General features: G+C 36.1%; 1 protein-coding gene across 1 annotated transcript; it reads left to right on the plus strand.

Annotated features, from left to right (window-relative positions):
* Window positions 1-4,652: 4,652 nt before the first annotated feature.
* On the plus strand, window positions 4,653-11,788 carry LOC114142208 (asialoglycoprotein receptor 1-like). Its single transcript, XM_028013353.1, has 7 exons — window positions 4,653-4,769; window positions 6,809-6,883; window positions 9,712-9,866; window positions 10,082-10,451; window positions 10,545-10,708; window positions 10,823-10,941; window positions 11,018-11,788. The coding sequence occupies exons 1-7, from the start codon at window positions 4,709-4,711 to the stop codon at window positions 11,145-11,147; spliced, it is 1,074 nt and encodes a 357-aa protein (XP_027869154.1). The 5' UTR covers window positions 4,653-4,708; the 3' UTR covers window positions 11,148-11,788.
* The last annotated feature ends 10,333 nt before the right edge of the window (window positions 11,789-22,121 follow it).

The following is a 22,121-nucleotide window of genomic DNA, read 5'->3' on the forward strand; positions in this document are numbered from 1 at the left end:
CGTGGATCAGTATTCATCATTAAATCACCATCTGTTCTCATTTTACCTGGGTCTCAAGAGTCTGCCTCATCACCTTCCACCACACATCATGACAAAAGCTAAATATCTATATCTATAGTTTATTATTCATTATAATATCAACAGCAAATGTAATTTCATGTTAGTTTATTAACCCTCTGGCATGGCGTTGCCCTCAGGCAACAACCACATATCTGTACCTCACATTGCTCCTTTATTTTATTTTTGGGGGGGATGATTTAAAGTACCACCAGACATATTTTTGTCCAAATCAAATAGGTATTGAGGTTCATGTGACCTTGACTAACAGCAACAGGAGATGGATGCAAGATCATTTAATGGACAAAAGATGGATGGTTCATAAGTTGGGGTCATTCCCGATGAAAACATGAGGATCCACTGTACCACCATTATTTCATTGTTTGTTTATCCACAAAATTAACTTCAGTCCCAAAGGGCGACAAGCTGCTCATCAATTAACAAATGTTCCTATTCCAAGACAGGCAAAAACTGAAACAATACCTGCCACAACCAAAAATACGGGGCTGCAGGGTACTTCATATGGCTGGTGCAGATAGTGTTCCTTACAACTTGAAAACCTACACAGGGCGAGTCGTGCGACCACCAAATCTACCAGATATGGGAGCTGATGGAAATGTTGTTCTTTGCTTGGCTCAAATTCTACCAAAGAATCAGAACTACAAAATCTTTAAAAAAGAGCCTGCAGCCCTAACTTCAGTCACTGATGTGAATCTGGTTGCTACAACCCATAGAAAATCAGATAAACAGATGGTGATTCACAGGTATGTCAATAATCAAGTACCAGACATATGATATACTTTGTTTCACATCAGCAAGCATTTCCTTCCTGATATTTTACATACAATAGGGAAAAAGATTGATAGCAACACCCGTTGTGATTCTAACTCCCCTAAACATACACACATTCAAACACACAAATGCTCAAACAAAAACTATATTCATAAATAGTGGTTTTAGTAATTTGCTCAAATGTAGCATTCATAAATGAAAGTTAGTTGTTTATTTTATATTTTGTGAGTTGGAACCTCATCCAGTCATCCATCCATCCATCCTTTCATCCATCTATCCATTTTCTAACACCCTAGTCCCCTAGTGGGGTCTGGAGGGCAGCTGGTGCCTCTCCAGCTAACGTTCCAGGCGAGAGGCGGGGTCACCCTGGACTACGCTTTCCTACTGTTTTTTTCTGGGCCTATTAAAGTTTTCATGTTCAAGTTCATAATATGAACCTGAATGTTTTTAAATATAGAGGTGCTGTATTGTTAAAAGTTGAGATGTCTGTGATTGTTATAACATTGTAATTGTGAATAAAACTAATCTCTATACTGACAGTTGACTCTGCTTCATGTTTTCTTGTAACCTGCTCACTAAAGCTCCACCAGGCATGATTTTGTTCCTGGACTACATAGAGGATCATCATTACTATGTTCACTTTAATATAAACAGGCAAATATAGAGATGCTTAAGTTTCATTAAAGCACACATTTCATTTTGTTTAGTATTTCCTGATAAAATAACTTTTTATTCTTGCATGCAATTAAATTGCAGTTTTTATTATAATTTTTTAGATTCCACAACTGAAGAGACCGAAGATTCCTTTAATTGTTTCTTTTGGTCTTTGTTTTCTTTTTTCAGAGCTAGCCTACTTTCAATTACATTTTTTTTCTTATTAACCAGGTTCAATGTAAAAGCTGAGGGAAATTGGATCAATCTTTTTTTTTTTTCTCAGAGCAGCAATAAGTAAATCAACAACTATAGATAATTTTACTCTTGAAGGTTGTGTTTTTTAATGTGATTTTCTTCTTCCAGGGTGGAGTTCACAGATTTTCAGAGCTTGCAATGTTCTGTAAAACTGTCAGTATGCATGTTTGTCAGAAAATGGAGCTGTGTTCTGTTACAGTAACTCTACCTGTCAGGTCTAAATACCTATTAGAGACAATTTTAACAAACACAGGAAAGACAAGAGAGTTAGATTCTTTGTTTCTCGCGAGGAGAACGGACAGAGATGTGCTTTCAGTTACAAATCTCCTACCGCTCTGAAAACACATCTCCCGCTCCTCTGTTTTATTGATTTTAGGAACCCTGCCACACGGGGCGCTGCAACTCTAGGGGGTGGGGTCAAAGCATTTTAGTTGCAGTGCTACAAGACAATCACTAAACTAAACACATGGTATCTACAATCTAAATCCTTCTTGCTCCAAGCACGGCGTCGAATGGGACACGTTGTATAGCTTCAAAGCCTCCAAGCACGGCGTAGAATGGGACACGTTGTATAGCTTCAAAGCAACGGCTTTGTATCACAAAGAACAAAGCAGAGTTTCCTCTAGGGTTGTAAAACTCAGCTTGGAACAACTAACACCTCCATCTCTCAGGGAGGCCTGCTATGAATATCTGTCACCTCCCTCTTCCAAGGAGGGATTAGGAAGAAATCAGAATTAATGAACACACAGAAACATTATCTAAATGTAACTACAAGGCTACATAATACAACAAATATTTGATAATACTAATAATACAATTTACCCAACACTACCAAAGATAAACCACACAGAGACAAGAAGCATCAAATGCTAAATGATTAGAGTGGTTAATTTAGAAAACCTGCTCCTCATTGCTCAGACAATCAGACTGAGGCAACAATTTATCTTCTAAAACAAACTGACGAACAAACATCCAAAAAACAAAGCAAATAAATGATTCCAGGACTTATTAAATGTTTTAAACATTTTAAAGGTTAGCTGCAGCTCTGTGGAAGATGCTCCTAATGTTGCCAGATGTTAGAACCAGAAATAAAGAACTTAATTGATTTTAAAGAAGACATCTACGTTTATCCATGGAGAAGTTCATGTTGGGAAGAAGTGAACTGCAGCTCTATGAGAAGACGTTGGACACCAAATATGTTTCACACATCAAAAAGCAGAACTAAACAGCACATTTAAGACTTTTGTATTCAGTTAAAGTATATTGTGAACATTTTATTATGTTACTTCTTCCTTGTTCTGTCATTGTGTTTAAGTTAATTATACCAGATTGAGATAGAAGAATTACTGAATATAAAACCATGATTGTTTTTATGATTAACTGATAAAGACCCTCAAATATAGAAAAGCAATAGTTATATATTGAATCCACATAGTTGATAAATGGATAATTTGAACAAAAGTCAGCATAATTGAAAAAGAAAAATAACGTTTTGATTCTCATCTGTTGAAGGTAATCTTCAGCTTGTCGAAACCTTAGTTTAGATTTTTGTTTCTTTCAGAGGAAATTGAAGAAGCTGACTGTGATGATGAAGGAGTCGGCGTTGAGAAGAACATAGGAGCTGCTCCAGGTATAATACTGAAACAATTTAATTAAGGTACAAAATATTAAGCACAAAATGTCTGTAACTACCATGTCAAAAGTAATATTTTAATTTTAAAAAATTGTTTTGTTGAAATACTTGAAAGTAACATCATATTTTGGAATGTATTTTCTATCAGGTCACAAACTGAAAATATAAACACCAAAAATCCATTTAAGAGCACATTTTCTTTTTTAGTTTTATTTCTTGTTTGTCCTCCTGAGGCCCATTTCAGAAAACTGGATCACCAAATTCTGAATAGGAAACAGTTACTCCGAATAAACCTGCCAGATTCTGTGATGCTCAGGATTTATGGTTTTAGAACAGGAAATAATAACAAAGTAACTCAATTCTGAGTCAAGTTACCCCAAAGTTAAGCAGGAGGATATGAAAAGCTCTCACTCAATGAAAGACAGCTAATATGACTCACCATTGCAACAGGAGGAAATACTAAGCTTCAAGTCTGCTTTTCTCACCGATGGAGTTACATCAGCATACGGATGACAGCATATGGAGAATATCAAATCATATGTAGCAAACAAAGTTATACCGTTTCTGTAGTAAAATAGCGAGATTTAGCATGATAGTGTGATTTGACAGAAAATATAAAATACTTAATGAAATTCTCTTTAACAGAGGAAGTTCTAACATCAAGCTATCACTGTGTATCTTGATTGCTTACACATGTCATTCACTAATCCCCTGAATTCTGCATTGGGCACAATTTTCATGAAGAGAAAATTTCTTGTTTTCACAAGGAACACACTCATTAAACATTCTAAGTTAATTTATCTTCTATGCATACTGATTCACCACTTGAGACAACACCTGTCACAAACGCATATACCCTTCTACAATATTTATAAATTTTTAAAAGTCTAAAATGAATTTGCAGACAATGTTATGTTAAAGTCAAAGAACAACCACACCCAGGGTTTAACCCACTGTGGAACGGTGTGACTTAAGTGTGAAGCTTTGTAAAAATGGAGAACAGTGTAATTAACCTCTTCCTCATTTGAGACTGCAAAAGATAAAATGTATTTATACAGTATCGCAATTTAATGCAGTGAAGTGTGTAGTGAGTGCATTCACTGGATTCTGAATGTTTTACATGATACTAAAGCTCTTTATGGTGTGAATATGTTTTCTACTTGAGTGATTTGTGCAAATGACTTAAAAAAGCAGAAGTTCAAAATTGTGGAAGCTTTAAATAGACTTCCAAGTGACAGCAGATGCCCACTTCTGTGCTTTTCCTCATGATTTACTCGCCTCTTGCTGATAAAGAACTTTAACAGCAAGACTATAAAGATGTCAGACAACGAAGTCCAGTACACTTCTGTTGTTTTCAAAAAAAAGAGATCAACAAGAGGTGCGTTTTATGTTTACATTTTTTAATAATCCTTTGAATAACATGTTACTGTTTATGGTTATGATCATTGTTGTGATTAAAGCTGCTGACTGAGAAATTCTCAAGTAAAAATTTGGTTCCTCCAGGAATTTTGTAGATAAAACCACTTAATAAATTGTAATTTTTTTCTAACATTTAATTAAGAATCTATTTAATGTTTTAACACAATGTGCAAAAAAAAAGTTTAACTAACCAGGAAATCTTATTAGACGCTGATTATGATTGAAAAAGTGTAACGTGTAACGTCTGCTTTTAGTGTTGGTTTATCTACTAGGAAAAATATTTTTTATGAAACAGGTAAGTGGATTGCTTTTTTTTTTTACATAAAGTAATATATGCTGCAAAAGAATGAAAAATTAGCCCCATCTAACAAAAATGATTTGTAACTAATAAGTTTTAAGGACAAAAGTAGGAAAAGTAGAAACGCATTAAAATAAACACAACATAGAGAACAGAAAATAAATAAGAGAATCAATATGTGAATCAAAACTTCACCTGAGAATATTAACTACACACTGCAGCACAAGCTCCTTAGTGTATAGATATAACAAGACACAGAGACTCGTTTCTCATAAAGTGGGAAAGATAAATGAATGTGACATTCATGTGTTACTTCTTAAAAGTAAGAAAATATTAAAAACATAACTTTCCTACTAAGCTTATCTATATTTACAACTTTTGTGAAATAGTGTAAAGTAAGAAAAACTGACAAACAAAACTGGATGATGGCTGAATCAAAGCTGAATCTTACGTGTCTACACAGCAAACATTTGCAACTATCTGCATGTCAGCATTGCTTGGAAGGCATGTTTTCTGTTGTATCATGTCAAATGTAAATGGATGAAAATTGTTAAACACTGCCAGGGCTTTAACTAGAACTGCTTTAGTTGAATAAGAGAAGCCAAACTGTTTAAGTAAGTCTGGTGCAAAAAACAGGGTGAATACATGGGAAAGCACCTAATACCCAATAAAGGTAGGTGGAGGATTTGTTATCAGCTTGTTTCGTCTCTGAGAAAACAAGTTGATAACAACAGAAAGCTCAGGAAAATTAGGTATTTGGAATATCAAGATATTTTAAATGAAAATTGTTAAAAAAAATTGATCAAAATCAAGCGATTAAACCAACACAGCCTAGTTCACCAGGCCTGAAGCCAGCTTTCTTCCATGATCATCTCAATTGCAGGCCGAATTCCAACAGAAAACCTGAGAGGTGCAAAAGAGAGCAGCTAGGACCCCCCTGGGTGTCAAACATATCCAAAGAGGTGACCAAAACCTGAAACATGGAGCAGGTCCTTCACCAAACAGGATCAGGGCTGATGTTCATTTAAAAGAAATGCATCAGTCATGTATTCAATTGGGTCATAGAACAGTTTTTTTTTTCTTTTGTTTTATTTTATTGTTCTTTTTTTTTTTTTTGCTTTTCAGACACAGTGGCCTGTCCAATAAACTCATTGCACAGGATGTTTATTAGAAAATGTGCACATGGTAATTTTGAAATTTGCTTAATTTCATCAATTCCTGGTAACACAGAAAACTCAAGATCTGACTCAGACTCCACCAAAATCCTCAGTGTGCATCCACCCATTTCCAGAGCTGTGGGTAGCTCTTGCAGCACTCTGTGGGTTTGTTATGTGATGGGTGTGAATGCTTCACTTAATGAGCGGAACAAGCCATACAGAAAAAAACGGTCTCACCAGCTGGATGCAAGTGTATCAGTGTAACTTTAAACTGGAGATGTCTGATGTGAGGCTGTGCAAAAAAGAAAGGTCAAAGGCTTCTACTCTGTGTGCTGCAGGTGATAAAGTGCAGCATCAGATTGTTTTTTTCTTTATTTACTGAGACACTTTTCCTTTTTTATGAAAGATCAGCTCTGTTTCAGTTTGCTGATATTTTAACTTGTCTTCCAGTCTAGAGATATGCTTTCAAGTTCAAGCAAAAATATTTCACAATTGATTTAATTTAGAAAATTAATCATGTTACAAACATTTGAACCTTTTCAGCTAAAGAAGAAGAAGAGGTTGTGTATGATGATGTGAAGCCAAGCCAAGCAGCTCGGGAAACGACTGTCACAAAGGGTAAGTAAATGAAAAAATAAGTAAATGCATCAGTAAAATCTTGTACGCATCAACTCAGCTACAACAGACTCAGATAGCTCTAACATTCCTTAGCTGTTGCAAGTTTCAGTTCAGTTGAACTCTCATGAGAAACAAAGTGATTATTGTTGCCATGGAAACTGACACACTTAATTAACCCTTTTTTTATTGTTTCTCAAACAGCAGCAAACCAATATGATAGTATGTAACATTTAGAAGCTCATCTGAGCTAACCGATAACATTAATTCATAGAGTGAACACCCGAACAAATTAAATATGGAAGGAAGTTCAAGGTCAGACAAATTTTTTCAGCAGACATCATAGTCTTATGGTATTTATAGGAAAAATTGAAAACGCTTAGATTTCAGAATAAATTTTATTCATTAAAACAAAAGAAAGTTGGATATTTGGATTTGAAGTTTAGGTAATCCAATTTTGAAAGCAGCCTGTAGAACTGGTGCTAAGTTTCAGTGAGTGATTGATCATATTATCCTTGAAATTATTGGTGTTTTTAGTGAATAGATTTTAAAAAACATGCACAGATAATAAACAAAGGTGTATCTTCAGCCCTGCAGTGGCGCTCATTACAATAACACAATTTCTAAACAATAAAGATTACATATCCAAACAGTCAGTAATCACTTCATGTCTCTGATCACTGATGTGTCCTGTTTTGATTAGTTCTTATAACGACTTAGTTTCTATTATTCTTTTACTTTATGGTCTAATATTACAATTACAGTACATTCGTACATCTCATAACCCAAACCTAAACACTAAACTAGTAACTAAAAAGTGAGTATTATGTTTTGTGTTTAATGAAATTATGTTGAAGAAATTACAACAGTTTGAGCTTTACAGGCTTTAAGGCTCCTTCAAGTCCTTGGAAATCCAATTGACAATGATTATTTACCAAGTTGTTAGGTCTAGTCAAAACACCACTTCATCCGTTAAATGCATTAACTGCATTACATCTGACTCCCACAAAACCGCAGTGTGTATCCACCCATTTCTAGAGATGTGAGTAGGTGTTGCAATGCTCTGGAGTTTGTGATGTGATGGTTGTGAATACTTTATTATCAGCCAAAATATACATATATCAAAGTATCTTTTAATTTATTTCATTGTGAGCATGAATGTAAAATTATTCATTCTTTCGACTTTTATCATCTGTGTAGGTTTCAGTTGGCATTAGTGTTTTGAATTGTGATAAAGTGCAACATCAGAAATGTCTTGCTTTATTTCCTGTGAAAGACACTTTCCTTTTTTCACTAACGATCAGCTCTATGTCAGTTTGCTGGTATTTAACTTTCCTCAGTCTGTTACAGTCCCAGTAGACTGGCAGACAAAAAGACACTGACAGGTACTTTCAGTTTCAAGCAAATACGATCATTAAACAATTAATTTAAATGATTTCAATAATGTATTGTGAAACAAATAGACATTTGCTCTGTATTATTTTAGCTAAAAAAGAGGGAGAAGTATTGTACAGTAAAATGAAGAAACCAAACAAATTGTCTCTACAAACATCTGACACAAATAAGCAATTGGAAAAAAATAATTAAATGCTAAAATAATCATTGCATGTGTAAACTCTTCTCTGACAGACTGAGGGAACTTTAACATCACCAGTAAAAGGTGCAAGTTTTGGTTATATATGTTTGTCTGCTATACCCGTTTGTGGAATAATATTTTTCGGGTCCCTTCTCTGATACTGAACTATGTAAAGATCATGTATTCAGTTCTTTTTCTTCTACATTGTATGTATTGAAACATAATTAAGCTCATCAAATAGTTTCATCCCAAGAAAATTCACATAATTATGACACTGTTGAATCTCAGCCATGTTGAATAATAATGTAGTTCAAATGACTGAATGTATCTGAAATGTTTTAGAAAAATGAATAAACCAGTTGATGTGCTGTTTACTACTCAGCTGAAAGCTCACTCTTTCACCTAATGTGTTCATTTGGATTAGAAATTGACCAAATGTATGAATCAGTAACAAATTATTAAAACCATGTCTGGACAAAGGAATGAGTCCATGCAAGCAAACATTACTGCAAAAAAGTTTTAAACCAGAGTCAGGATCAAACAGCATGTATATTTATAGCAGGTCAAATGTCTCAAATGAAGAACTGCAAAAATAAGATATTCATAAGATATAAAATGCGATCTGGGATAAGGATGTACTTGTCTTTATATGTTTGCATAAGACAATTATTGTAAAATAAATACAAAAAAAAACATGCCTTATGCCTTAATTTTTAGTTTTCAGGCTATTGTTCTTGTACATCCCTTATTTTAATAAACAGATCTCCAAGACTTCTGGTAATTTTGTTTGTAAGGTTTTTATTTTTTTATTTTATTTTAATTTTTTTTCTTATTTCATAGTCGAGGAATTGTTTACACTATGTCTACATTTTTAGAGCATTGTGCTTTTGTTTTCAGAAACATAGAGCTGCCCTCAGCTGCAGATATATTCCTTATATCTTCACCATATTCTATTGCTGAGTAAACATCATCTTATTGAACAAAGAGTTTAAATTTAGTTTGGTAACTTTGCCTATAATACTAGCAACCCATCTCAAGCCCATCGTCCCTCTCAGTAACTTGTTTACTATGTTTGTTTCACAGGCTTTAAGACTCACTTTTCTCCACCATCTTTCTTTGCTAAACAATGACAACATTTTTGTAACATTTTAAAATGTAAAGGTATCAATATAAAACAATGTAAACAAAAAAGGTTTAACTTGCTGTAATTTTGTCCAAATAAAAATGTCTCATATTTTTTGTTTAGTCTCTGCAGGACGTTTGTCAGACAAAGAAGCAAAAAGACGTCGCTTGTATCAGAAGTTGGTTTATTGTTTTGGGATTCTATGTGTGATTTTGGTGATGGCCTTTATTGGAGTCAGTGTCTACTGTAAGTATGTAAAGAACATTTTTAAGACTGAAACAGGAAGATATTAGAAACGTTTGATGTTTACATCCATGGAGATTATGGAAGAACATTTAAAATGTAAATTAAAGTCATGGAAAATAGAAATTGGAATGGTTCAAAAACCAACTAAAACTGAAAACGTTTCTGTTGTTTTTGTTATATAAGGTTTTGTTCTTTACATATCTATATATCCTGTCTATGTACTTATTCTATATTATCACTACCTGGAATATGTTGATGTTTTGCAGTTGTATCTCTTGACAAGAGAGACAAACCCGAGCTGAAACAACTAAAAGACAACCAAACTTTCCTGCTAGATGAAATTTACAACATGACAAACCTCAACAACAAAATCAGTTCTGATTTCAAAACCTTGGCTCAAAACTTCACAAACTGCAAAAAACAAAGTTCACAATTCAACATCCAGGTTCAAAACTTGACACAACAACAAAACAACCTGACAGCAGAAATTAGTCAAGTTAAACAGAACAACCACGACTTGCATACAAAAATGAAAACTCTCAGAGAAGAAATAAAAACTTGTGAAGAGCAGAAACTCAGTCACGTTCTGCAGATCATTGATGAATACTGTCCCAAAGGAAACAATGGTATGTTCAGATTTCCTTATGGTAAAAGATTATACCTAATTATAATTATACTTATCAGTCCAAATATTTATTAGTTGATCTCTATTGTTTCAGTGAGACGGTGTAGTTCTTGTCCAAACGGCTGGATTCACTTTCAGTCCAGCTGCTATGTAGTTCATAATCCTGAACCTAGTAATCAGAAAACCTTGGAAGAAGCACGAGAAGACTGCAGAAGAAAGGGTTCCGATCTGACTATTGTTGGAAATGAAATAGAAAAGGTAAAGACAGATTCAGAAACTGTTTATATGAATTACAAATATATTTTCAACACCAACTGTTAGTCATGGAAATGATGGAAATATATATAATCTTTTTTGTCTCATTCTCCAAAGATGTTTGTTGATGGCACTAGCTGGAAGGATGGCGATGGTTTAATAAAAGGGTTCTGGATTGGTCTCAGAGTTGAAGAAGGGAAATGGAAATGGATGGACGGGAGTGATCTGACCAATCAGTGAGAGACACGTTGTTTCTTAAGCTTTGTATGAAATAAATCAATCAGCCTTCATTTAACTGATGTTTTTCCATAGAGCCTGGATAAACCAGCAGCCTGCAACTGATGGTCAATGTGTAACTTCTCTCCAGAACCAAGAATGGACATCAGTGAGCTGTACTAAAACAAACGGCTGGATCTGTGAGAAGAAGGCTTTATCTGTTTAAACATAAAATGTTAAGATTATTTGAAAAACCTGGAAAGAAAATATCTTAACATTTTATTAATTTTATTTTACAAAAGCTGTCATGTTCTGCTTTTCTGTGTATTCATTATAATATCAACAGCAAATGTAATTTCATGTTAGTTTATTAACCCTCTGGCATGGCGTTGCCCTCAGGCAACAACCACATATCTGTACCTCCCATTGCTCCTTTATTTTATTTTTGGGGGTATGATTTAAAGTACCACCAGACATACTTTTGTCCAAATAAAAGACGTATTGATGATCATGTGACCTTTTACTTTGAAGAGAAGCAGACCTTTTTATGAAGCAGAGCTGTATTCTACACCTTGACTCCTAAGTTAGAAATTACTTTTCTTCATGTTTAAATTTTGGGTAACTCTAACTAAAAATATTTTTATGTCTGTGAGTATGTAAAGAAGCATGGTAGATCATTTCAAAACATTTTTTAAATATAATTTACAGTATATGCTAAAACTGTGTTTTTTTGTTTGTTACCTCAGGGCAACATTGCACAGTTGGGGCCCTTTTGCTCAGACAATATTATTCTACTGCGTTGATATGCAGTTGATTACAAAATAATTATCAAAGCCAATTTTTTAACTTTATTATTGACTAACAGCAACAGGATCAGCAAGATCATTTAATGAACAAAAGATGGATGGTTCATAAGTTGGGGTCATTCCCGATGAAAACATGAGGATCCACTGTACCACCATTATTTCATTGTTTGTTTATCCACAAAATTAAATTCAGTCCCAAAGGGCGACAAGCTGCTCATCAATTAACAAATGTTCCTATTCCAAGACAGGCAAAAACTGAAACAATACCTGCCACAACCAAAAATACGGGGCTGCAGGGTACTTCATATGGCTGGTGCAGATAGTGTTCCTTACAACTTGAAAACCTACACAGGGCGAGTCGTGCGACCACCAAATCTACCAGATATGGGAGCTGATGGAAATGTTGTTCTTTGCTTGGCTCAAATTCTACCAAAGAATCAGAACTACAAAATGTTAAAAAAAGAGCCTGCAGCCCTAACTTCAGTCACTGATGTGAATCTGGTTGCTACAACCCATAGAAAATCAAATAAACAGATGGTGATTGATAGGTATTTTCCTTTCGAACCTAAATAAAAGAAAGAACCACAGACAACGTATATGAATTTTACGTGGAGCTTTTGCAAAAGGAGAAGGCTCTGAGAATTCTTCCTCCAAAGAATCCACAGGGCATTCTGGTCTGCCCTCACAACAGCTCCTGTTTTTATTGTCAAAGAAAAACAGGCAAGGGGGCAGTCAGGAAAAACAACAGAGGTCATAAAGCTTCTAACCCAAACATCTAACAACCGAGTTCCAGATGTGATATCTGATCAAAGGTCTGAGCTCGGTTCAAATCTCGGTCAGTACTGTCAAGAAAACAAAATACGACTGCTCACAAGTAGTTACTAAATTAAGAGGTGTTCTTTAAAAGGATTTAAGGTCTGAGAAACTTAGTGTTATCTATTTCTCGTAAAGTTGAACAGACAGTAATGACCTCCATACACACGTAAGGAAGAGAACACTTTAAACAGAAAATCACAATGATCTATAGGCTGAATGTAAAACTAAAGTAAGAATAAAATGATAATACCAAAAAATCTCTAACAGTGATTCACAGGTATGTCAATAATCAAGTACCAGAAATATGATATACACTTTGTTTCACATCAGCAAGCAATTCCTTCCTGATATTTTACATATAATAGGGAAAAAGATTGATAGCAACACCCGTTGTGATTCTAACTCCCCTAAACATACACACATTCAAACACACAAATGCTCAAACAAAAACTATATTCATAAATAGTGGTTTTAGTAATTTGCTCAAATGTAGCATTCATAAATGAAAGTTAGTTGTTTATTTTATATTTGGTGAGTTGGAACCTCATCCAGTCATCCATCCATCCATCCTTTCATCCATCCATCCATTTTCTAACACCCTAGTCCCCTAGTGGGGTCTGGAGGGCAGCTGGTGCCTCTCCAGCTAACGTTCCAGGCGAGAGGCGGGGTCACCCTGGACTACGCTTTCCTACTGTTTTTTTCTGGGCCTATTAAAGTTTTCATGTTCAAGTTCATAATATGAACCTGAATGTTTTTAAATATAGAGGTGCTGTATTGTTAAAAGTTGAGATGTCTGTGATTGTTATAACATTGTAATTGTGAATAAAACTAATCTCTATACTGACAGTTGACTCTGCTTCATGTTTTCTTGTAACCTGCTCACTAAAGCTCCACCAGGCATGATTTTGTTCCTGGACTACATAGAGGATCATCATTACTATGTTCACTTTAATATAAACAGGCAAATATAGAGATGCTAAAGTTTTATTAAAGCACACATTTCATTTTGTTTAGTATTTCCTGATAAAATAACTTTTTATTCTTGCATGCAATTGAATTGCAGTTTTCATTATAATTTTTTAGATTCCACAACTGAAGAGACCAAAGATTCCTTTAATTGTTTCTTTTGGTCTTTGTTTTCTTTTTTCAGAGCTAGCCTACTTTCAATTACATTTTTTTTCTTATTAACCAGGTTCAATGTAAAAACTGAGGGAAATTGGATCAATCTTTTTTTTTTTTCTCAGAGCAGCAATAAGTAAATCAACAACTATAGATAATTTTACTCTGGAAGGTTGTGTTTTTTAATGTGATTTTCTTCTTCCAGGGTGGAGTTCACAGATTTTCAGAGCTTGCAATGTTCTGTAAAACTGTCAGTATGCATGTTTGTCAGAAAATGGAGCTGTGTTCTGTTACAGTAACTCTACCAAAAATAAACCACACAGAGACAAGAAGCATCAAATGCTAAATGATTAGAGTGATTAATTTAGAAAACCTGCTCCTCATTGCTCAAACACTCAGACTGAGGCAACAATTTATCTTCAAAAACAAACTGACTCAACAAACAAAACGTCCAGAAAAAAAAGCAAAGAAATGATTCCAGGACTTGTTGAATGTTTTATACATTTTAAAGGTTAGCTGCAGCTCTGTGGAAGATGCATCTAATGTTACCAGATGTTAGAACCATCATCCCACAGCATCTGGCAGGAAAACTGGGACACCTGGGCTTCAGCACCCCCCTGTGAAACTGGCTGCTGGACTTCCTCACCGACAGACCTCAGTCAGTCCGGATCGGACAACACACCTCCGATGTCATCACCAAATGAAAAAAACCAAACTTTTTAAATATTTAGTCACTGATCTGATCGTTTCCATAGCAACGACCAGAAGCAGGACCCAGACCCACAGTGACCTCACTGATGACATCATGAACATCACAACAGATCAAAGAAGTTCTGGGGCTTTGAATGCTTGAATCTCAACACAATTCCAAACGCTTCAGTGAGATTCAGATTTTGTTTGTAGTGAAGATTTTTGTTTCCAAGATGAAAAACCTTTTCATTTTGCCACTCGGTTTGGGAGTAGGATATCTGGTGTCGACAGGGATGAGGAAACTTTTTGACCATGTCTTTCCCGGAAACGACTCAGATGAAAGTACCTCCCAGGAGGTTGAGAGAGATTTGTTTTGGGACGGGTTTCCATCGGATCCCAGAGAAAAACCTGACCCGGCTGGGGAAGTTTGTTCTGCTGAAAGTCTGAGTCATTTCTCAAGCTCCCAGGATGTTGAGAAAGATTTGTTTTGGGACGGGTTTCCATCGGATCCCAGAGATCAAGCTGACCCGGCTGGGGAAGTTTCTTCTGCGGCGAATCTCAAAGCTCAGGCTTTGATTTCAACAATTTTATGTCCGACGTGTTCAGAGAAGACATCGACAAATGGCGCATCCTCCAGGGTCTCTGACCTTAAATGTTCCCCAGACAGAGCGTCAGCTTCAACACACAAGAGCAGCAGTGGAGCTCCAGGCAGTAAGACTGTCCACAAAAACAAAACTGCCCTGAACAAGGGCAGAAGGGGTAGCTCAAAATCAAAAGATGAAGAAAGACCTTTGGAACCACTAGTACACAGTTCCCAAATAAAAAGCTACCCCGGACGGTGCAGTTTTACCCCAGAAGAAGAGGAACAAATTTGGAACAGGATGTTACTGATTCCCCCAAAGAAAAACTACCCCTTTTGGGATAGTTCAACCTCAGAAGAAGAGGAAAAAGATATGGGACCGGGGCCGTGCCGTGGTGGCTTAGGGGTTAGCGCGACCCGTATCGCGGGTTCGACTCCCGGACCCGACAACATTTGCCGCATGTCTTCCCCCCTCTCCTTCCCCGTTTCCTGTCAGCCTACTGTCATATAAGGGACACTAGAGCCCACAAAAGACCCCCTGGAGGGGTAAAAAAAAAAATTTGGGACCGGATGTTACCAATTTCCCAAAAGAAAAGCTGATCTAGATTTTAGAGGAGGAATAAACATTGAATTTTGTGAATAAACTATCAAAAGTTAACATCCTGTTTGCGGGTTTCTCTCCGGGTGCTCCGGCTTCCTGCCACAATCAAAAGTCATCACTGTTTGGTTAATTAGTTTCTAAATTCTCCTTTGGTGTGAATAAAACATCAGGGATGCACAGTGGCTCAGTGGGTAACACTTCTGCCTTGCAGTAAGAAAGTCCTGGGTTTGAATCCCAGCCTGGTTCTGTCTGCATGGGGTTTTCTGGTTCTCCATGTCCATATGTGGGTTCTCTCCGGGCGCTCCGGCTTCCTCCCACAGTCCAAAAAGATTTAGTGTGATTTATAATGGATGGATGTTAATAATAATAATTATTATTATTTGGAAAACCAACTTTCCCTGCATTTACACACTTTGAGGTATATTTCTACTACCTTTACTCAGACTGAAATATTTGTCCATTCCTCTTTGTAAAATTGCTGAGGCTTTTGGATTTAACTCTGGACTTTGACTAGACCTTTTTACCAGATGGATATGATTCCTAGTGAAAGGTGAATCTCTGCAGCAGATTCAAGCATTCTGCAGCCTCAAACTGGTTTTGAGTGTTAACCTCCATTAACGTTCGTTCACCAGGTTCACTGACCCCGCTGAAGAAAAGCATTTCCCTACATGTCTTGTCTTACTTCTTATGTCTTTCATTCAGTTGTGGCTTTGACATAGAGTATATAGATCTATATAGATCTCTCTATATATATATATATAGATAGATAGATAGATCTATATATACAGTACAGACCAAAAGTTTGGACACACAGTTGTGTCCAACCTTTTGGTCTGTACTGTATATTTAGATCTATATATGTATATAGATCTATATATATATAGATCTATAAATATATATATAGATCTATCTATCTACCTATATATAGAGAGATCTATATAGATCTATATACATATATGTGATACTTTTCTATTCAATTATTACACTAGAGCCCAAAAAAGACCCCCTGGAGGGGTACAAAAAAAAAATTGGGACCGGATATTACCGATTTCCCAAAAGGAAAGCTGATCTAGATTGTGAAGTTTTCTATGATCAGCGCAGAGATCATCCTGAGACTCCAGCTGTCATAAAGACATCCTCTGCAGAGGACAACCTCTGTAAAAGTTTCCCAACAGGTTCAGAAATTGCTCTCAGTTTTTAGAGCTTTCTGAACCTGTTCTCAAGAAAACATGTACAAAAGCAGGATTCATAATGACAAGCACACACATGAAGAGAAACGCCACACTCCACAGAAAATCCCACCTAATGGTTTCTCCTGCGACCAACCTACAAAACAACAAAGCTGTTTTTTTAGAGGAGGAAGAAACATTGAATTTTGTGAATAAACTATCAAAAGTTAACATCCTGTTTGCAGGTTTCTCTCCGGGCGCTCCGGCTTCCTGCCACAGTCCAAAAAGACTTAATGCGTTTATGATGGATGGATGTTAATAATAATAATAATAATAAATTATTATTATCATTACTATATATAAATTGATATATCTATCCATCTAGCAAACAAAATATATATCTATCTATAATATATACTGTATATACTGTATTCCCTGTATATATACTGTATATATATATTTAGATCTATATACATATATATAGATCTATACATATATATATATATATATATATATATATATATATATATATATATATATATATATATATAGTATATCCATAAAGTCAATGATTAATAGTTGTCCTGTAAATTCTGCAGTTTTTCCAGTTACCATGGGCTTGTTGACTGTTTCTATGGGAACGAGTCTCTGTGATCAATACTCTTTTTGCCTGACCGTTATTTTAAGTGGAGGTCCATATCTTTGTTAGTTCGCTGCTGTTGTTGATTAGTTTTATAGCCTAACCCTGCTTTAAACATCATATTTTTGGAATGTATTTTCTATTAGGTCACAAATTTTCGTCCATCTCACAGTTTTTCCCAACTCTGGGAGCTTATTGAATGACTTTGTTGGTTGTGATTCCCTTTAAAAGGTCACATTAAAAATATAGACTTGTTTTTCCTTATTTCACCACAATAACATGTTGATGTTTTGCAGTTGTATCTCTCCTTACAAGGAGAGATAAACCTGAGCTGAAACAATTAAAAGACAACCAAACTTTCCTGCTAGATGAAATTTACAACATGACAAACCTCAAAAACAAAATCTACTCTGATTTCAAAGCCCTGGCTCACAACTTCACAAGCTGCAAAAAAAAAGTTCACAATTCAACATCCAAGTTCAAAACTTGACACAGCAAAACAACCTGACAGCAGAAATTAGTCAAGTTAAAAAGAACAACTACGGCTTGCACACAAAATTAAAAGTCTCAGAGAAGAAATAAAAACTTGTAAAAAGCAGAAACTCAGTCAAACTGATGAATACTGTCCCAAAGAGAACAAAGGTATGTTCAGATTTCCTCATGGTAAAAGATTAGCCTTAATTACAATTATATTGGCCAGTGAGACGGCGTAGTTCTTGTCCAAACGGCTGGATTCACTGTCAGTCCAGCTGCTATATAATCAATAATCCTGAACCTAGGAATCAGAAAACCTGGGAAGAAGCACGAGAAGACTGCAGAAGAAAGAGTTCAGATTTGACTATTGTTGGAAATGAAGAAGAAAAGACAGAGCAGGAAGCTGTTAATATCACGGACAGATATATTTTCAACACCAACTGTTAGTCATGGAAATGAAGGAAATATATAATCCTTTTTGTCTCATTCTCCACAGACATTTGTTGCTGGAAGGATGAAAAGGGTAACTTCAAGGTTCTGGATTGGTCTCGGAGCTGAAGGAAGGAAATGGAAAGTCGGAAGTGTTCTGACCAATCAGTGAGAGACACATTGTTTCTTAAACTTTGTATAAAATAAATCTATCAGCCTTCATTGAATTGATGTTTTTCCTTAGAACCTGCTTCTCCATGTTTGGTTCTGATCCTGGCTATGTAGAGCAGACCAGAACCAGACGACCTGAGAGGGCTGGAAGTTTGATACAACAACAGCAGATCTTTAATGTATTTTGGTGCTAAGCTGTTTGGTGATTTATAAACCAACAACAGTATTTTAAAGTCTATTCTCTGAGCTACAGGTGCCAGTGTAAAGACTTTAGAACTTGAGTGATTTGCTCTGTCTTCCTGTTTTTAGTGAGAATGAGAGCAGCTGCAGCTGTCTGATTGATTTTTTTAGGCAAATCTGTGAAGACACAAGATAAACGCATGGATGGAGTTTCTAGATCTTTCTGAGACATCCGTACTCTAGTCCTGCAGATGGCAGTGTTACCCTGCCATCTAAGGTAACTTCCATCTGCAGATTAAAACCAAAAAGGAGCTGGTGCAACTTCAGGATGATCTTGTATTGACAGGCAGAACTTTGTTTAGGAAAGTAATATGTGTAGGCTATCAAGACAGGAGGAGGAGTTTAAAATATGTATAATTTCTTCTAAGTTTGTATGATTGAGTTGGAATTTGGTCATTTTCTTTTGTTTGATCGGATGCAGCATTGATACTAGATTGGATGTTGATGTGCATATTAACCCTCTATAAAATATTCCACACTTTGAAAAGGATTTCGCTCTCTTATATTAAACAGATATAAAACGTGAAGATCTTTTTAGCTACTTAATTATTTAGAGAAGATCTCTTAAGACAAGCAATTATTCAACTGTCAGATAAACCTTCACTTCAGGACCCTCACTGTCTGTTGTAGGACCTGTCTTTGCCTTTAATTTGATTTAAAAGCAGATTATTGTGCTATTTTCCAGAGAAAGCATTATGGATAGCTGCAACAGCAGTCTTCCTCTCCATGAATGTGATGCTGTTTCAGAGATTTGATGTGGACTCCATATTATAGTGTTCCATTGATTGGATGACTTCTTTTAATATCAAATTATTATGCAACCTATAAGCATGGACCATCTGTAGGGATCTGTAAAGGTGACTTATTTGTTTGTTTAATTTATTTTGAATACAGGTGTGCCGATCGATCAGCAACTGATCAAAATCGGCCGATTTCCGTGAAAAAATGTATGATCAGTGATCGCCGATCACGGACTCTTATTGCCCATCACCAAAACCGATCACCTGTATCTCACTTCGCAACCTGCATGTGCAGCTCATCTCCTCTTTCCTTCACATTATGCAAGCGCACGGCAACAAATCCTAAGTGATGCCATGTGGAACTTTAACGTTCTGAGGATGAATGGGGAAGTTTGCGTGTTGCGGCAGAAAATTCAGGGTTGAAGCGCGTCAACATGCATCAACACAACGAATCTAATATGATTTGTGCTTCTTCAGGTTTTCTGATTCCTAGGTTCAGGATTATAAACTACATAAAAAACAATCACCAGAACAAAACAGCCATGTTCTCAGGACGTTTTGATTTAGTAACTCGGGATTGTTTATTTTGATGCAGCCTGTGTTGTACACATTTGATTTATGTATAAATTAGGCCGTTGAGAGCCTTACTGTTAAATATTGTTTTATTGATTGCAGGTTTTCCAGTTGTCTTTTTGACTGAATAGCTGCTGTATTGTGCCTGCAAGTATTTTGCATGTTTTCTGTCTAAATTATATATGAATTTATTGCCAGATCATTTTTCCATTTTGGAAGGTCACATAGTATCATTTATAACTAACGCAAAAAATGAATACTTAGTCCAGGTGATCAGCAAAGATCGGTGATCAGCAGAGATTGGCCTCATGGGTGATTGGTATCAGCAACAAAAAACCTGATCGGAGCATCCCTAATTTTGAACATGTAAAATGTCAAAGAAAAAACAAAACAAATGAGAAAAAACAACCTTTATTATCAGGCACGTGCAAGGGGGGTTGGGGGGGGCTTGAGCCCCTGCCCTTTTTATACTTGATGCCCCTAGTGCCCTTTTTGAGTTTTTTTTTCAAACATTTTTTTAAAAATTTTTAATCTGTATGTCAGAAGCCTTGTTTGTGCCCCTCAGCAATAATATTTAGCTAAATATAATAATTTAGTAAAAATAAACTAGTCTATTAGTCTGACTGCTCTTAGTCTAATAATGACTCTCAGAGCCTCCATGTTGTTCAGACTCCGGGTCCATGGTGAGGAGGAGGAGGGGGCGGATCTGTGCCCTCTAACTATCAAATTATGGGCAAGAATATTCATACACTAGTTTGTGAATAAAAACGTAGGTCTGACATAAGAAAAACTGCTTCTATTTATATTTTCATAATCGTTCTTGCAATAGACACAGAAATGCTTTGGCTGCAGAGAAAACTTCTGACTTTAACTTCATCATTCTACTAAAGGCCCGGTTTGCTACAGGCAGTCTGAGTCGGTCCACCAACAGATATAAAGAATATCTATCTTTATATCAGACATCCTGATATAAGACATGGTATCGACTGTCACCGCGAGTCACAACGCAGCTCAAAGCCCCGGTACCACCCGGTACCACCTGGTACCACCTGCTCTCTGTTCGCTCTGCATTTCTCCTTAACGTTTTTACCAGGCGGGTTAAAGCTGCTGCTGACGGGATCTGGGCTGGAGGTTCGTGGCTGTAAATAGAAGTTATTGCATATTTTAATTAAGATTTTGTTAAAGGAAGATTCGTCCCTGAGCATTTAGAGTCACAAAATAAACATCAGAGAAAATATTGTAGCAATAATTAGAACAATGAAATGAATCAAAATGTCTCCAAAGCATCGGCGGACTGATAGGGGCCACCGGGGGATTCCAGGTAGATTCCAGGTAAATTCCAGAGATGTGCATCACAGCGGCTGTTCCTCCAGGGCCGGCCCAAGGTAATATGGGGCCTTAGACAGAACCCCCCTCCCCGCGGAACCCGTCCTACTAAGAGCCTCAGCATCACTAACATGTTTAAATATAGATAAGGTGAATCTGTGAGAGGGAGACCAGGTTTATTGGCAGAGTTTAAAATCAATCACTGATTATTGGTTATTTGCTGTGATGTATTTGTGATCAAACCCAAGTCAAACACAAAGGTTACACCAATTGTAGCCACGATAACACAACAATCAAACTATCAAGATGATTCTTTAAACTTTTACAAAGTAAACTTCCTAATTAAATCCTAAATGTGCCATTTATTTTTTTCTCAGCTGAATGCATTAAATAAAATGTAATAACATTGTCATTCTCTATAAATGATGCTACAGGTTTAGATCTACGGTCTGTGTTACAATTAAACCATTTCTAGGGGCCCCTGAGTGTCTGGAGGCCCCTGAATGGCCCCTACCAGCAGCCACTGAGTTTTCTTTGCCTTGATATTCCAGTCTTATAATTCTAGGTCTCAGAGGTGCTAATATCAAACTATTATATAGAGTTAACCCCTTTGAGTTTTTTTTATCTATAAATCAGTTTGCAGCCAGGTTGTTCTAGAGGTGAAATAGATATTATTAGGGCTTAATTAGTAAAATGGCAGCAAATTAGCTTATTTCATAACTTCATAACCTTTGACCTTCTCTCCTCTGGTCTGTTTAACAGCTACAGTCTCAGATCAGATCAGCCCTCCAGGACTGTCAGCAGCAGAAACAGAAACTTTATACTT

This window comes from Xiphophorus couchianus, chromosome 3 (genome assembly GCF_001444195.1).
Source record: "Xiphophorus couchianus chromosome 3, X_couchianus-1.0, whole genome shotgun sequence".
NCBI classification, from domain to species: Eukaryota; Metazoa; Chordata; class Actinopteri; order Cyprinodontiformes; family Poeciliidae; genus Xiphophorus; species Xiphophorus couchianus.

What these genes read in the sequence shown, in the direction of transcription:
- LOC114142208 (XM_028013353.1), top strand. Translation starts at nt 4,709, where the DNA reads ATGTCAGACAACGAAGTCCAGTACACTTCTGTTGTTTTCAAAAAAAAG. An exon ending in CTGTCCCAAAGGAAACAATG is followed by an intron (nt 10,452 to 10,544) that starts GTATGTTCAGAT and finishes CTATTGTTTCAG; the next exon opens with TGAGACGGTGTAGTTCTTGT. An exon ending in GGGAGTGATCTGACCAATCA is followed by an intron (nt 10,942 to 11,017) that starts GTGAGAGACACG and finishes GTTTTTCCATAG; the next exon opens with AGCCTGGATAAACCAGCAGC.